Genomic DNA, 18,482 nt, shown 5'->3' on the forward strand with positions numbered 1-18,482 from the left:
ACTCCCTAGGTCTAGAAAACTGTGGACCTCCAGTTTTTTTGCAAAACTTCAACTCACAGAATACCCGGACAGCCGTTGGCTGTCTAAAGAGTTAGGCTAGGTTCAGACTACGGAATTTCCGTCTGCAATTCCGCTTTGAAATTGCAGGCAGAAATTCTGCTTGCTAAAATGCATAGTGTAGTGAATGGGTTTCCATTCACAAATTCACACTTCGGAATTTGTGAAGCGGAATTTGTGAACGGAAAATCCGCTTGGAATTTTCCGCCTGAAGAATGGCGTTGCTCTTTCTTCAGGCGGAAATCCGCGCGGAACACATTGCAGTCTATTGGAGACCGCAGTGTCCGCGTGGTCCTTGCGCCGACTGATTCAGTCAGCGCTGGCTGCACTCGGAATCTCCGGGCGGAAATTTTCTGCCCGGAGATTCGGTAGTCTGAATCTAGCCTTATTCTTGCCTCAAAAATACTGGAACCCAATTGACTCTAATAATAGTAATAATAATAAGTAGTAGTAATAAATTAGAGCCATCTAGATTCATTGGGATCTGTTTAAAAAACAGATCCATAATCCAGCTCATGGCTTCATTAACTAAACGCATGATACTAGTGTGAACAAAGCCTAACTTAATGACAGAAAACACTCCCAATAAAAAGTCATTCCCACTTGGCACAACTTATGAACGGATATATTCATCCACAGCTAATGAAGGCAAAGAAATTTACATTTAAACCATTCTCATCCAGTAAATAATGTTTGTCTATAGGAATTCCACATATTTTAAAGGGGTACTCCACTGGAAAACATTTTTTGAAATCAACTGGTGCCAAAAAGTTAATCAGAATGGTAAATGACTTCTATTTAAAAATCTTAATCCTTCCAGTACTTTTCAGCTGCGATATTCTCCACAGGAAGTTCTTTTCTTTTTTAATTTCCTTTTCTGTCTGACAGTGCTCTCTGCTGACACCTCTGTCCAAGTCAGGAAATGCCCAGAGCAGAATAGGTTTACTATGGGGATTTGCTTGTACTCTGGACAGTTCCTGACATGGATAGAGGTGTAAGCAGAGGGCACTGTGGTCAGACAGAAAGGAAATTCAAAAAGAAAATAACTTCCTGTGGAGAATATAGCAACTGATAAGTACTGGAAGGATTAAGATTTTTAAATAGAAGTGATTTACAAATCTGCTTAACTTTCTGGCACCAGTTGATTAAAACATTTTTTTTTTCCAGTGGAGTACCCCTTTGATGTCTTCTATATTGACTTGTGTCTGGTGTTTACTTAAGGACTATACTGATCAACCACACATCTGAATGTATATAATCACACATAAAATAACATTTCATTATTAAAAAAAATAAAATAAAATAAACAGTATCCAAAACAAAAAAAAACCCATTATTTAACATGCTATGAGAAAAGGTTTTGGTTCCTTTTTGATAAACTATACTAACCACACGTAGAGCACCATAGCCTATATCACTCCATAGCCTCATTACCATTGCTATCTAGCCATAACTAGCGGTCACGCTTTTTTTGCTGTAGTTTCATATTTTATTTCCTTATAGAAATAAAGCGTGGAAGGAATTATAGAATGACACCTGTTATTAGCTTTTGTGTCTGACTGATAGCGCCCTCAAATGTGCTCAATTCCTTAGGAGTGTTGAAGCCATAAAAAACATGGTATATGATCATGTACAGATTTATGATACATGTATATGATGGATAATATTATAGTATTTGGGCAGCATTAACATTTTTGAAGCTCCACAGTTTTTTAGGTGCTCAAGGGCACAAACTCTTTCTTCCACTTCTATTTCCAGCCTATGACAGTTTGATGTCTACAAGTGGAGTTTCGTCTGCATCTAACTTTGTTTCTAGTTTCAGCAAAGGTTTTTCCAAAACTGGGGCAGGTTTCTGATCTTCCTGGTCGGGTAAAAGTTCAGCCTTATCTCCATTCTTTTCCTTCTTCTTCTTCTTTATAGTGACCACTTCTGTGTATGTAACTTCTGAGATGGGCTCAACTATGGGACCCTCTGAAACGGATTCTACGTCATCTTTCTCCCCTTCTTGACCTTCTGCTGTGGTGCGCTGCTTTTCCTTCTTTTTCATTTTGAATGTTTCTTTGTTGGGTGCCGCCTTTACTATGCTTTGCTTGAATCTCTCTCCAGATTGTTTGAGCCTCTCCCCAGATTGTCTTAGTCTCTCTCTTCTTTCTGGAGTCACTATTCTTGTGCGCATCCGGGTCACTTTATTTCCAAAGTTTTGTTTGGTTTTCTGCATGTTTTCCTTAGAAAATGCTTTCTTGATATTATCAATCCGCTGCTTGCCGGATTTTTTAAATCGTGAGGTCCTGGTCTCAGGAACTTCATACTCTTCATCTGATGAGAGGTCATTTTGTGGGTAAAGTTTATCCCTTAAGGCCGCGTCCAGTGAGGATTCTTTAGCAACGCTCAGTTTAGTTGGACACTCAATATCTTCCTGCAATATAATAAAAATTGTTTGAAATTAGATCCAAAAGTTTATTAAATATAATAAAGTAGAAAACATGGGAAAGACAAAAAAAAAATTCTGGAAAAAAGACACTAAATATACAAAATATGTATGTTTGTGTATTTAGTAGTTTTCAATTATAGTGCACAATTTGATAAGCCAGCTTTACAAATTTTAACTTTGAACATACTGACGAAAACACTAAAATCTTATGAAAACTCACACTGTAAGAGCCGGTCCCTGCTTCTCTCTGCATTCACACTGTAAAAGCATTCTAACTATTGGAGGCTAAGACCAAAAATAACAGTGTCCCTCTGCATCTGGGCTATAGTAATAGAAGAAGTGGTCATGGCCATGACCCCACAATCACAACTGTTAGAGAAAAAAACAGGAGGGTGGTGCCTTGTGTAGTGCATGATGGACCCCCCCAGTATGGTGCCCCCAACTCGGGGAATGTTGGGATGAAATGAACCTGTCACCTACATAATGGAGTAGCAAAGGTGTGGAGAAGGATCAGAAAGCCTGTGTGAGCTGACTGGGGAAAACCAGGACTGGGGCTTGTCTTTTTCATGGAGTATATGAAAGAAGGAAAGTGTTGTTGATTTATTAAATTTATAAATTACTTCTATTTAAAAATCTTAATCCTTCCAGTACTTATCAGCTGCTGTATGCTCCACAGCAAGTTGTATAGTTCTTTTCTGCTGATACCTCTGTCCATGTTAGGAACTGTCCAGAGCAGGAGAGGTTTGCTATGGGGATTTGTTCCTGCTCTGGACAATTCCTGACATGGACAGAGGTGGCAGCAGAGAGCACTGTGGTCAGACAGAAAAGAACTATACAACTTCCTCTGGAGCATACCGCAGATGATAGGTACTGGAAGGATTAAGATTTTTAAATAGAAGTAATTTACAAATCTGTTTAACTTTTTGGCACCAGTTGATTAAAAAAATGGATGATCGGATCGCCTGCGGCGCTGCCGAGGGGATCTGATCATCCCCTAACCTTCCTCCATCCATCTGCAGGGTCTTCTGCTCTAGTCTGAGATCAAGCAGACCAGAGCAGAAGATCGCCAATAACACTGATCAGTGCTATGCCTACGCATGGTACTGGACAGTATTAGCAATCAACTGATTGCTATAAATAGTCCCCTATGGGGACATAAAAAGTGTAAAAAAAAGAAGTAAAAAAATGTAAAAAAAAATAAAAAAGGAAAAAAATTTGAAAAATCCCCTCCCCCAATAAAAATTTTAATTCTCACATTTTCCCGCAAAAAAGCATAAATTTTTTTCTTATAAACATATTTGGAATTGCCGTGTGCATAAATGTCCAAACTATCATAATATAATGTTAATTATCCTGTATGGGGAATGACGTAAATGTAAAAACCAAAAAAATTGCTGCTTTTTTGTCACATTTTATTAATTTTTTTTAATAAAAAGTGATAATGTAAACAAAAGTGGTACCGATAAAACAGATCACGGTGCAAAAAATGAGCTCTCATACCGCCCCCTATGCGGAAAAATTATAAAGTTATAGGTTGGCAAAATAGGGCAATTTCAAACATACTAATTTTGTTAAAATAGTTTGAGTTGTTTTTAAAGCGGTACAATTTTAGAAAAGCATATAACATGGGTATCATTTTAATCGTATTGGCCCACAGAATAAAGACAACATGTCATTTTTACCGTAAAGTGTACAGCATGAAAACAAAACCTTCCAAAATTTGCTAAATTACGCTTTTCTTTTACATTTCCACACATACATTGTTTTGGGGTTGTGCTGTACATTTTATGGTAAATAGAGTGATGTCATTACAAAGTAAAATTGGTCACGCAAAAAACAAGCCCTAATATTGGTCTGTAGATGAAAATATAAAAGAGTAATGATTTTTAGAATGCAAGGAGGAAAAAACGAAAATGCAAAAATAAAATTGGCCTGGTCCTTAAGGGGTTAAATGGTTCATGTAATGCTTCCTTTACTAGGCAATAAGGTCAGCAAACTATTGCAAGGGGTTCTTCATTATCACCATCTTGTACAATATTGTTTCTAAGGTAATGAATGATTCAGTAGCAAATCCAATAACTACTGTACTCTGCATATTCAGTGTATTCTTGATGAATCAGCAACTGGATCTGGTAAGCTCACTTTTTTTTGTAAATAGGGCTTGCTTTGGTAACAAAAAAAAAAAACATATTAAAAAATGTTGTTAGCTCTGCATAAAATTGCCTATATATCTAATTAGAAATATATATCTTGGGTGCTCTTTAAACATTATGTCGAGCTTCCTCTGCTAAAATGGGTGGATGCATGACTATTTTCAGTTTGACAAATTAAATTTAGTTCTGAAGATGGGCATTTTCCCCAAATGTTCCTTTTCCAAAGTATTAATATTTAAAATGAATATTTAATAATTGCAATAATAAAATTTATATTTCCTTTTGCTCCTGGGATAGGAATAAAATCGAATAGGCACAGAGATATACCATATTTTTCGCCGTATAAGACGCACTTTTTCTTCCCCAAAACTGGGGGGGAAAAGTTGGTGCGTCTTATACGGCGAATACACACCTATCGCCGCGGTCCCTGCGGCCATCAACGGCCGGGACCCGCGGCTAATACAGGACATCACCGATCGCGGTGATGCCCTGTATTAACCCTTCAGACGCGGCGATCAAAGCTGACCACCGCGTCTGAAGCGAAAATATCACTAACCCGGCTGCTCCGTGCCGGGATCCCCTGCATGGCCGGCGCTCTCCTTCGACGTCATCATGTCATCGCACACGCCGTCCCGTCACCCAATAGGAGCGGCGTGCGTAGCGACGTGATGACGGCGACGTGATGACGGCGACGGAGAGCGTGGATCCCGGGGAAGAAGACGTCCGGAGCGACGGGGACACCACGGGGACGCGGCGACAGCGATGGAGGGCGACATCCGGGGCAGCGGTGACGGGTCCGGAGCAGCGGGGACACGTGAGTACTACCTCCTATACCAGTGGTCTTCAACCTGCGGACCTCCAGATGTTGCAAAACTACAACTCCCAGCATGCCCGGACAGCCAATGGCTGTCCGGGCATGCTGGGAGTTGTAGTTTTGCAATATCTGGAGGTCCGCAGGTTGAAGATCACTGTTGGGTTCAGAATCTTTTTTTTTCTAGGTTTTGCACCTTTAAAATTGGGTGCGTCTTATATGCCGGTGCGTCCTATAGGGCGAAAAATACGGTACCTTGTTGCCTTCTGTTATACTACCATTCAAATACATTTAGGGATGTCCAAGATTAGAATGCGGTGACAGCTCAGGTTCTTTGTAAGCTACTATGTTACCTATTTTATGTTACCAGAACATGTCCTGGATGACAAAAAGGTGACCCCACTCTGGAAAAGCTGAGCATGTAGGTCACAGCAGTGAAACGCTACAAATAATGGAACATAAGTGGATTTTATCTGTCAATTTGTGCACATGTTTAATTGACCGTCTTCTATTGATCTCAGATTAGTTGGAAACTTTATTTTAATGGGGAAGTAAATCTGTGCAATAAATCTACAATAAAATTTAATTGAAGATTTTGCAGCAGATTACTGTACTTGCGGATCCACCGAAAAATCTGTGGAAGCTGAAAGCGACACGCCTTCTTTACCATAAGGACTGTGAATTTATGGAACAGTCTACCTCAGGAACTGGTCACAGCAGGAACAATTAACAGCTTTAAAACAGGGTTAGATACATTCCTGGAACAAAATAACATTAATGCTTATGCAGAATTATAAAACTACATCCCTTTCCCTTATCCCCTTACACCCTTCCCTTCAATTCCCTGGTTGGACTTGATGGACGTATGTCTTTTTTTCAACCATACTATCTATGTAACTATGTTATCAGTCTGTCTTTCCCAGGTTCCCAGGCTCCAATGATGATGTGGCATGGCATCAGGCTGCTGCGGTGACGTGTAGACACATTATTGCTGAAGCCTAGTGAACAGAGGCTGCAAGGGAACAAGGTTTGTGGTAGCACAAAGAGCTGAGGGGGAGGGGCTTCACAGAATGCTACTATTACTACTGCTGCTACTACTACTAAACATAATAATGCAAATTAATACTAATTTCATGTTAAATACTTGGGATGTTTTATACACTGTAGACATTTTATATACTGTAGAATTTTTATAAATTTTTGGCTGCTATTCTGCAATGTCAGTGATTTTCATGGGTGCCAGTACGTGTTGTGCTCTGAGTAATAACACATGAAACCAGGGGAACATCTGATTGGCTTTGGTTATCTTGGAATCTGTGATTGGTCGCCATTATGACATCAGTTTGCCAAAACTGTTAGCGATTGGCCAGCCACACGTACCTTATTGTTATTGTACACTACCTGAATTATACAGACACATGGTGCACACCCTGAACCTGGTTGAGAGACTCTGCTGTAATCTGCAGGTAAGGATTAATGTCCAACTAAAGTTTATTCTATCATCATGTATTTAAAAGCCATAATAAAGCCAGGACAACATTTTATCATCCAGTGTGAAATAGCCAAGTATATTACCTGATCAAGGGTCCAGTTTAGCAATGAAACAGTATTACACTATAATACATTTGGACTAAATGAAACCTTCTTTCTTCTGCACCTATATAACTGCTCATGTACGCCCAAGTGCTTATCTAAAGGCTTCACCTTTATCCATTTCTAAACCTAATGCTACACACTAGATTCTCCAGTGAATCTTGTACAGTAATCTAAGGCTATGTTCACATGGCGGGTTTCCAAGGGGAATACTCTGGAAAATATTCTGTTTGGAAAGTCCGCTCCTGCAGAGTCTCATTCATTTCAATGGCACCACGCACACAACGGAATTTGCACCTGAAACATCTGCCATAGAAATCCCAATTTTAGCATCCGCAGAAATAATGAATGTGTATTGTTTCTGTAGATTCTGCTCGGAAATTCATTGTTGTCTATGGAGATGGCGCATTTCAGTGGTCCTAGCGCTGGCGGGACTTGCGTATTTTCTGGGCAGACATTTTGCAAATTTTCCGCTGTGTGAACTTAGCCTAATGCTGCATTTTATTTTAAGAAAAGACTGACAGATCACAGAGCCTTATTGTTAGTTGGTGGAGTGTACAGTGATCCCCCGACCTACAATGGCCCCGACATACAATAATTCCAACATCTCAGAGGCCATCGCATGTTGAAGGCAGCATCAACATACGATGCTTTTGTATGTCAGGGCCATCGCATAAACGGCTATCCGGCAGCGCAGACTGCTTCAGTTGCCACCAGATAGCCGTTTAAGGTGCCTCGTGTGCTCCTGTGTCACTCACTTGCCCCCGCCGCTCCGGACCGTCCTCTTCAGGCTCCGCTGCATCACCGTCGCTCTCCTTCGTCGTCATCACGTCGCCGCGCACGCCGTTCCGTCATCCAATAGGAGCGGTGTGCGCAGTGACGTGATGATAGCGATGGAGAGCGACAATCCAGAGCAGCGGTGATTGTTCGGAGCAGCAAGGACACCCCGGGGACGTGATGACAGCGACGACCAGGGCAGCAGTAATGGTCCGGAGTGGCGGGGACATGTGAGTATAACTTTCTATATTACTATTGCACGGATCCCTCAACATATGATGGATTCAAGTAACAATGGTTCATTTGGAACGAATTACCATCGTATGTTGAGGGACCACTGTATACTAAATGAATGTTACTTACTATAAGGTACGTTCACTCACTCTTAATCTGCTGTGGACTTCACGCTGTTGCTTTGATGCAGAATATTTCAGTTATTTATTTATATTGATTAAATCTGCACCAATGAATCAGCAGTGTGAACATACCCTTAGTGGTTGCAGACAATAAAGTTACTTATGAATACATTCACAAGGTTTGTACTTTTTTTTTATCACAAAATGGGAATACCCATTGTGAATGATATCATATTGTATTGTGCTACGACTCCTGGTGTGTAGCTTTTCATCACTTGACATTAGTATGGTAATTCAATACACACTTGCATGTCAAAGCTATGCAAAGTTCATATGTTCAGTCTACACTCCCCAATGCCACTAAATGCTCCTAGAGTGTGTTCACACATATAGTATCTGCTACATATGAGAGGATGTGGATTTGAAGGGGTACTCCCGTTTAAAACTTTTTGTTAAAAAATCAACTGGTGCCAGAAAGTTAAATAGATTTGTAAATTCTATTAAAAAATATTAATCCTTCCAATACATTTTATGGGCTGTATACAACAGAGGAAATGCTTTTCTTTTTGGATTTCTCTGATGTCACGACCACAGTGCTCTCTGCTGACCTCTTTCTGTTCCATTACAGGAACTGTCCAGAGCAGCATATGTCTGATGTCCTGCTCTGGACAGTTGGCTGTGACATCAGAGAAATCCAAAAAGAAAACCATTTCCTCTGTAGTATACAGTCCCTAAAAAGTAATGGAAGGATTAAAATTTTTTAATAGAAGTAATTTACAATTCTGTTTAAGGGTGGTTTCACACCACGTTTTGTACTTACGGTTCCCGTATACGGTTGGGAGGAGGAGGGGGGGGGCTTAATCGCACCGCCCGCATTCAGCCGTATAGGGGAACCGTATTTAATGCATGTCTATGAGCCGACCGGAGGCTGCGGTTTTCGGCCGTATGCGGTTTCCCAACAGCAGGCAAAATCGTGGCCGACCGCGTTTTTGCCTACAGTTGGGAAACCACATACGGCCGAAAACGCAGCTGACCGGAGGCACCAGTTGATTTAAAAATGTTTTTTTCCATGGGAGTGCCCCTTTAAAGCTGTAGATTTTTATACTGCAGATTTCAATGTATACTAAACTATACAGCTTCAAATCTTCAGCAGATCCTGATAACTTATGTTCTACATAAAGAATAGCTAAAGCATTTAATAAAGCATGCCCTAAATATATTTCCAATAGATTAATATACAATATATCTTGCCATGTACCTCTATAGGTGCTAAGACTTGCATGAGATTTAGGCAAACCTGTATCCTGACCATTATAGTCTTGAGCTACAAAGTAACTGGGATATTTAAATAGATATCCTGCTGCTGGAGCAGAGCTACGCAAAATAAAACTAAAATTCTAATATATGCCTGTGACAATTCACACACAAAGACCCAGATGTATCAATCTCCCTGAAACCATAAGGCAGGGCTAAAAAAAAATGATCTCCAGAGATTCGGAGAGTGGCCTGCACTGGATCAGTTGGCGCTAAGACTGCACAGACATTGCTGTCCCCATAGATTGCAATGTATTCCGCCTGGATTCTGTAGTAAGGATGAGCAGGATTAGGAGACGGAATTTCTGTAGTCTGCACCGTGCAGCGGATTTATTTATTGACACCAATGGAATTCTGCTATACCGGAATTTCCAAGCGTAATTACACTTGGAAATGCTGTAGTGTAAACCTAGACTTACTGCCTGATTTTACCCATAGCAACCAATCACAGTTTAGCTTGTATATGTTAATGAGCTCTGGTAAAATAAGAGCTGAGCTGTGATTGGTTGCTATGGGCAAAACCAGTTTTGGTTTCAGACAGAATGATAAACGTGAGCAAGGGAGTCATATTTACTTATATATATTGTTAAGACTTTTTTTTGTGCATGATAGTCCAAGGATATGTAGCTGAAGATGCTTAGCGGTTGACCTCAGACTTTTCTTCCCATTTTTCCATTTTAGTACTCACACAACCTTTGTGTTATATACGAGAGTGAAAAGCCAATCCAATCCAAAAGTTGCAAGTCCATCCAAAGGAGACATAGAGCACTGATCATGAGGTCCAGTGTAACAAAGGCTAGAAATGGATTGCACCAAGCAACGTTTCGGCTTCTCAAGCTTGAGAAAAGCTTTTAAGATGAAACGTTGTATGTACTTATACTTGGTGCAATCCATTTCTAGACTTTGTTACACCGCACCTGGTGATCAGTGCTGTGTCTCCTGTGGATGGACTTGGTTTCTTATTCTGGCCCTGGCAGGCTGGGCAGACACCTACACGGGAGATGAGGTGGTCCATAGCTGGCTCTCTCCGCTATATCTATAAAAAGTTGCAGATACTTTTAAAGTCCAGATAATGTGTAGAAGAGATACATTCAACATATGTATCTGTTAGTTATATTAATAACACTGTACCTAAGGCCAGCAGTAGGACATGTTTGATTTGTAAGTTTAAAGAGGTATTCCAGTGGAATTTTTTTTATTTTTATTAACTGGTAAGACAGAAAATAAATTCAAAAAGAAAAGAACTTCTTCTGGAGTATACAGCAGCTGATAAGTACTAGAAGGATTAAGATTTTTAAGTAGAAATAATTTACAAATCTGTTTAACATTCTAGCACCGGTTGATTAAATCTTTAAGATAGGCACCATAGTTTGTGCACTGTACTATGTAAAAAAAACTAAGCTATCTAATTATTACAAACTTGTCATCTATAATGTTCTGCCCAAAAACAAAAAGCCTGTATTAAGTATATATATATATATATATATATATATATATATATATATATATACATACATACATACATACATACATATTAGTAAGGTGATGACTATCTCGAAATGAAAAGTGGAATTGGACTGCACAGGCCCTTTCTAAATATGGTGGAAGAATAACAGTGCAGTTTATATGTATGGCTTCACCTGTCTCCATTCATGGAGGCAATAGGGCCATTCAATCTACTCTGCCTGGTGATGGAAACGAACACATCTAAATATAGAAGATATGACGAGAACCTTTACCTCACACACTGAAAGCTAAACACTCACATGACATTGGTCCCAAGTCACAGCAGACTGAATTATAACGTAACTTCCTTTAGTGAAGTTGCTCATAGTTATAATGTTTATGTTTTATATGTTCGACTTTGACCTAAAATATATCTCCTAAATGTTGTTGAAAATGTAAGAGCGAAAACAAACAAATATGGAATAAGCTGAAAAGTAAAAAATATATCATTTGAAAGTATATATCATTATTAGAGATGAGTGAACTTACAGTAAATTCAATTCGTCACAAACTTCTCGGCTCGGCAGTTGATGACTTATCCTGCAAAAATTAGTTCAGCTTTCAGGAGCTCCGGTGGGCTGGAAAAGGTGGATACAGTCCTAGGAAAGAGTCTCCTAGGACTGTATCCACCTTTTCCAGCCCACGGGAGCACCTGAAAGCTGAACTAATTTATGCAGTATAAGTCATCAACTGCCGAGCCGAGAAGTTTGTGACGAATTGAATTCACTGTAAGTTCGCTCATCTTTAATAATTATCATAAACAAAAAAACAGGTAGAAGCACTCTTGGAGTATTGAACACTTTGTACACCAAACATAACGTTCATGAAACATTTAACTCCCAACCACTTGCAATTGAGTTCGCTTCATTACCTGGAAAATGACAACTCTGAACTTGTTCTTTCTCAGCATCTCCTCTTGCTTGGATTCTACTTTTAGGACCTGATCACTTTGTTTGTCTACCCGAGATCTTACATCTTTCACATTGGAGCTTACTTTACGGGTCTTTTCAAGTAGCTTGTTAACAGTATAGGTGGTATTGCTATGAGCCTGTGCAAGTTTCAGCAGGTCAATCTGGATGGTCTTGATGGCATTCTCCATTTCTCTATGACGTTCTTCGATTCTTTTCTGGCTGGCTTGCACAAACTCCACAATGGTGGCTACTTTGTCAAGAACAGTAACAATAGTTAAGGCTGAATCGTGGTCTTCATCATCTTCGGATACAACCGACAGACGGTTGAGGTTAATGCTATCAGAAGTCGTTTCATGATGATCCATGATTATTTGTTGGAGTTGAAGTCCTCTGTTTGCTGTGTAGGACTCTGTTGTCAGAGCAAAGAGACAGCTGCCTCAGTAGGTCTCCAACATGATATAGAAAGCTCCACCCCGGGAGGCTGGGAAGACATTTATAACTACTCATCGTTCAAGCACTGTGGTCAACATGCCTTATGAAATACCAAACCACTAAAATTAGGAAGCATGCTCTGAGTAATAAATCTGTGAAAGAAAATACCGTCGGCTACTTAACTGAAATATCCAAACCATCTGTTGAAACAGGGTGAATGAACAAGACACTAGAACTGGTCAGCGTAGTGGACGAAAACACTATATTATTGTGACCTCGACACCAGGTATAGTAATTTCTTTAAAGGGGTACTCCGGTGAAAACCTTTTTTCTTTTAAATCAACTGGTGGCAGAAAGTTAAACATATTTGTAAATTACTTCTATTAAAAAATCTTAATCCTTCCAGTACTTATTAGCTGATGAATGCTACAGATGAAATTCCTTTCTTTTTGGAACACTGATGACATCACGAGCACAGTGCTCTCTGCTGACATCTCTGTCCATTTTAGCAACCATGCATAGCGGATGCATAGCAAATGCATGCTAAGGTCAGCATGGTGGCTCAGTGGTTAGCACTGCTGCCTTGCAGTGCTGGGGTCTTGTGTTCAAATCCCACTAAGGACAACAATAAATAACGCGTTATTATTATTATAATATAATCAGCAGAGAAAACTGTGGTCGTGATGTCATCAGAGAGCATTCCAAAAAGAAAAGAATTTCCTCTGTAGTATTCAGCAGCTAATAAGTACAGGAAGGATTAAGATTTTTTAATAGAAGTCATTTACAAATATGTTTAACTTTCTGCCACCGGTTGATTTAAAAGAAAAAAGGTTGTCACCGGAGTACCCCTTTAAGTAAAAATGTAAATGCAGTTCCTTACTAATATTCAGTGTAGTACACATACATATTCCTACAGCTGCCCAGTAGAGAACAGGTCTATTACTTACATATAAAACATATTGCATTGAGGGGAAAAACATATATTTTTTTTTATTAAAGCAGCCTTTTATTTTTGTGATGTGTTCAAATAAACATATGTATGCTGATCAACAGTTTCAAATTTTATTTTACATGAATTTTAACATTTATCTAAATGTAACAAAAGTATTGTGCGGACCTTAATGTAAGAGCCAAGGAAACATTTTCTCCCAGTAGTATTAAATGCTATATTTGTATTAAAAAAGGAAGGAATTTTTTTTTTCAAGGGTCAGTGGTGGCATGGGAGCAATGGGGATTGTTTGTGTGGTGCCCATTTTTTGGTGCCCAATTGACATGTTTTATTTTAATGGTGTAGAAAATACAGAGAGTCACAGACACAATCAACTAAAAAATAAATAAATAAAAGAGAATACAAAACAGTTACAGATAATGACACCACAGAACAATGCACCTACTGCAGTCCCTGGCCCCTGAAGACAGACCCCGATGGGTAATAAATGTCAGGATTAGAAACCATAGAACATATTTAACATGTTACCACTACTCACGGAATACAAGTCACATATCATGCGATAGCCAGTGTTTAAAAAAAAAATTTCCATAACTAATTCTATAAAACATTGAAATATCTATTTAACACAGTGTCTTCTATGAAGCTTGGTAAGAAAAAAACTGTAAACATTGTTACCTTTAGCTCATGCCTGGTTTGTAGGGTATTTCTTACATTTTTATTGTTTGTTCATTATCTACAACCACAGGAGGCCTGAGCCTGTGTTCCATAGGAGCAACCAATCGTGGGGATGTAGTGAACATTTCATCCGCCATTTTGTTTTGGACATTGGAGGTTCAGATCTAGTTACAGTCTTTCTCAAGCTAAAGTATCTCATAGCAGTTTGCAAACTGTAGCCTGAAATCATTTTTATTATACCGTATAAATTATAGGTATTATACCGACCACTGACCTGCCCTTAGTTAACAAATCATTTGCTCAATAGTGGCTTGGACCCCAATGTTGTCAAAATTGAGATACTTTAAGAACAAAATATGAATAATTAACAACCATGCGAAAGCACACACTGAAAATTACTGAACCGTGTTCTCAGGAAATTAATATAAAAACAAAAATAACAAGAAAAATAATGAAAGCTGTATCAGTCCATTGCTGCCAGAGCTGATGTTTTGCAAGTACAACAGACAACCAACAAAGCTAAACTATAAAATGTTCAAAAATAAAGCCTCTGAAATAAATATTTCCATTCTTTAAAAAAAGATATAATAAAAATGTACAGCACATGGTCAATGTAAGTATAAAAAATAAACATGAAAAAGAAAGAGAAAAACACTGAGGCTACACCATCCGGGATGAAGCATCTGAAGTGAAATGACCAAGATTTTGCTTCTGTCGACGTCCTCTGTTATTCTTTGGACATTTTCTGCAATTGACACAGAACAAAAAAATCTTTTAAATAACTTTGTTGTATCAAAACTGTAGAATCTATGACACCTAGCAACCACAAGGCTAAAGTAGTCCAAACATCTGTCCTAGAATGAGGAGTGTAAAGGGCAACTGGCAATAAAAAATTAACTACTAAACTACATACTGCTTCCTTCAAGTGATTCTTCAGGTCTGTCTGCAGCATTTGCTGACATCTGACAATTTAGATCACAAACTCAATATTCTGCATTCTATTGACTTTAAAGGGGTTATCCAGGAAAAAACTTATATATATCTCAACTGGCTCCAGAAAGTTAAACAGATTTGTAACTTACTTCTATTAAAAAATCTTAATCCTTTCAGTACTTATGAGCTTCTGAAGTTAAGGTTGTTCTTTTCTGTCTAAGTGTTCTCTGACGACACGTGTCTCGGGAAACGCCCAGTTTAGAAGCAAATCCGCATAGCAAACCTCTTCTAAACTGGGCGTTTCCCGAGACAGGGGTCATCAGAGAGCACTTAGACAGAAAAGAACAACCTTAACTTCAGAAGCTCATAAGTACTGAAAGGATTAAGATTTTTTAATAGAAGTTATTTATAAATCTATTTAACTTTCTGGAGCCAGTTGATACATAACATTTTTTTTTTTTCCTGGATAACCCCTTTAATAATCTGGCCTTTCTGACCACACATTCAGAGTATCATTTGATGGCTCTACTTCTTCCCATATTCCCCTTTTGTTGGGGTTCTTTAGGGGTCAGTCCTCTGCACAGAACCTAACAGAAAGTATGCAATGTAAATCAACATTATCACAGAGAGACACATTACTGTGCTTGAAACCCTGCCCCAATGTCCTGTGCTTCTTTGAAGGACAGCAAGCTGGTGAGTGTGAGGTCAACAGCAATGCACACAGTACTGTATGCATCAACACTCACTCAGAACAGTACTCTTACTTCTGGCCTTAGAAACAGAATAGTGTGCCACCCAGTCTACTAATGAAAAACACCACTGTAAGTCAGTGACATCATATGGTCTCTATATCTGAATCCATAACCTACAAACTTTGCAGGGGGAGAAAGGGAAAAATCTCACTCCTCAGCATCAATGTCTCTAAGCAAAAGGAAGAAGCAGTCCCTCAGAAGTAGGAGAAAGTAGTACAGTGACCTATGATGGCCCCGACATACGATCATTTCAACATACGATCACTCTCAGAGTTCATCGCATGTTGAAGGCAGCATCAACATACGATGCTTTTGTATGTCGGGGCCATCGCATAAACGGCTATCCAGCAGCGTAGACTGCTTCAGCTGCCACCGGATAGCCGTTTACGGTGCCCCGTGTGGTCCGGTGATGGTCTCCTACCTGTCCTCGGGGCTCCGGAGTGTCCTCTTCGGGATCCCCTGCATCATCAGCTCTCTCCATCGTCGTCATCACTTCGCTGCGCACGCCGTCCCATCATCCAATAGGAGCGGCGTGCGTAGCGACGTGATGGCGGCGACGGAGAGCGAGGATGTCGGGGAAGCAGAGGCCTTACTGGAGCATCGGGAACACCCCAGGGACGCGGCGACAGCGATGGACGGCGACATCCAGGGCAGCGGTGACGAGCGGTGATGGTCCAGAGCAGCGGAGACAGGTGAGTACAACTTCCTCTAACAGTGGTCATCAACCTGCGGACCTCCAGATGTTGCTATACTACAACTCCCAGCATGCCCGGACAGAGGTTGGCTGTCCGGGCATGCTGGGTGTTGTAGTTTTGCAACATCTGGAGGTCCGCAGGTTGTAGACCACTGCCCTATACTTTACATTGCATGGATCCCTCAACATACGATGTTTTCAACAAACGATGCTCCATTTGGAACGGATTACCATCGTATGTTGAGGGACCACAAGTTTTTTTTATTTATTTAAATAAATGTCCCCCATAGGCCTTACATCCAGCACAACAAGAAACTACTTAGCACAATTCAAGGTAACCAAGCCTTGAAGTATTTGAAATTGATATATAGTGCTAAATATGGAATATATACATGGGGCAAAATATGGAATGAGATCTGTATTTCTAGTGATACATTACACATAATAAAGGAAATAAATATGTACCTTGTTATGCACATAACAATGGCAACTATAATGGCGATCTGTACGGCTCCAATGATGGCTGCAATGAGGACATGGGTAAGCTTTTGTCTGCTTGGCACTACATAGAGTATGTTGAAATCTGTCTTGTCACAATATTGGCCTGTGTATCCAGATTCACACCTGGGGAGAAAAGAAGCAAAATCAATTATTTTAGTGTGTGTTTTAAAATCTCTATATTCATATTTATGCACTTTTATGTTCTAGTGTCTTAACCCCTTAAGGACCACGGGTTTTTCCGTTTTTGCACTTTCGTTTTTTCCTCCTTACCTTTTAAAAATCATAACCCTTTCAATTTTCCACCTAAAAATCCATATGATGGCTTATTTTTTGCACCACCAATTCTACTTTGCAGTGAAATCAGTCATTTTACCCAAAAATCTACGCCGAAACGAAAAAAAAAAATCATTGTGCGGCAAAATTGAAGAAAAAACGCCATTTTGTAACTTTTGGGGGCTTCCGTTTCTGCGCAGTAAATTTTTCGGTAAAAATGACACCTTATCATTATTCTGATTTTGTCGTACTTCTGTAAAAAAACATAACTACATGCAGAACATTTTATATGTTTAAAATTGTCATCTTCTGACCCCTATAACTTTTTTATTTTTCTGCATTTTTCCGTTCTTAGAGGTACCATTTTTGTATTGATCTGACTTTTTGATCGCTTTTTATTCATTTTTTTCATTATATAAAAAGCGACCAAAAATATGTTATTTTGTACTTTGGAATTTTTTTGCGCATACACCATTGACCGTGCGGTTTAATTAAGGATATATTTTTATAGTTTGGACATTTATGCACGCGGCGATACCACATATGTTTAGATTTATTTTTATTTGCATGGTGTTTTTTTTTTATGGGAAAAGGGGGGTGATTTGAACTTTTATTAAGGAAAGGGTTCAATCACATTTATTAACTTTTTTTTTTGCAGTGTTATAGGTCCAATAGGGACCTATAACACTGCAAACACTGATTGCCAGCAGAGTTCACTGGAAAGCCATAGCTTTGCAATGATCAGCATTATCGGCGGTCGATTGCTCAAGCCTGAATCTCAGGCTTGGAGCAATCAATCGCCGAGGGGACATGCCGGAGGCAGGTAAGAGGACCTCCGCTTGTGTCCCAGCTGATCAGGACACCGCATTTTCACTGCGGTGGTCCCGATTAGTCCCGCTGAGCAGCCGGGCAGCTTGCACTTTCGGTCAACTTTGAACGCCGCGTCTAAAGGGTTAATAGCGCGCGGCACCGCGATCGCTGCCGCGTGATATTAGCCCCTGGTTCCGGCATCAGATACATGCTGGGACCGACCCGATATGACGCGGGGTCACCGCGTTATATCGCGGGAGACGGCCAAGGACGTAAATATACGTCCTCGGTCACTAAGGGGTTAAAGACATCATCAGTGTTGGTTCTAGTGCTGGCACCCAACCAAACACTAAAATAAAAGGCAATTGGAAAGTTATGCACCTTTGGCTCAAACTTCTGAATCTTTAGGCTGGAGTATGCAGTTCAGCTTCAATAGTAATCCCACCCCATGCCAGAAGATAGGAAATAGTGCCCAAAAGTGCTAGATTTTGCATTAAAAACGCAGCGTATACTCTAGGTGTGACCCTACCCATAGGAGAAAATGTAAAAAT

General features: G+C 39.7%; 2 protein-coding genes across 2 annotated transcripts in view; both read right to left on the reverse strand.

The window, feature by feature from the left end:
- Window positions 1–1,373: 1,373 nt before the first annotated feature.
- CAVIN4 (caveolae associated protein 4) lies at window positions 1,374–12,274 on the reverse strand. Its single transcript, XM_056518450.1, has 2 exons — window positions 11,870–12,274; window positions 1,374–2,473 (listed from the first exon to the last, which is right to left on the reverse strand). Exons 1-2 carry the CDS (start codon window positions 12,272–12,274, stop codon window positions 1,817–1,819), a joined length of 1,062 nt encoding a protein of 353 aa, XP_056374425.1. The 3' UTR covers window positions 1,374–1,816.
- A 1,115-nt stretch (window positions 12,275–13,389) lies between these two features.
- Window positions 13,390–18,482, reverse strand: part of TMEFF1 (transmembrane protein with EGF like and two follistatin like domains 1) — a 230,362-nt gene continuing 225,269 nt past the window's right edge. Inside the window, exons 9-10 of the mRNA XM_056520902.1 lie at window positions 16,813–16,971; window positions 13,390–14,713 (exon numbers count right to left, since the gene is read on the reverse strand). Of these exons, the coding sequence (XP_056376877.1) occupies window positions 14,629–14,713; window positions 16,813–16,971 (244 nt within the window). The 3' untranslated portion in view covers window positions 13,390–14,628. The remainder of the gene's footprint in view (window positions 14,714–16,812; window positions 16,972–18,482) is intronic.

Source organism: Hyla sarda, chromosome 5, assembly GCF_029499605.1.
Source record: "Hyla sarda isolate aHylSar1 chromosome 5, aHylSar1.hap1, whole genome shotgun sequence".
Lineage (NCBI taxonomy): Eukaryota > Metazoa > Chordata > Amphibia > Anura > Hylidae > Hyla > Hyla sarda.

What these genes read in the sequence shown, in the direction of transcription:
- CAVIN4 (XM_056518450.1), bottom strand. Translation starts at nt 12,274, where the DNA reads ATGGATCATCATGAAACGACTTCTGATAGCATTAACCTCAACCGTCTG. An exon ending in TCAGAGTTGTCATTTTCCAG is followed by an intron (nt 2,474 to 11,869) that starts GTAATGAAGCGA and finishes ATTATATTGCAG; the next exon opens with GAAGATATTGAGTGTCCAAC.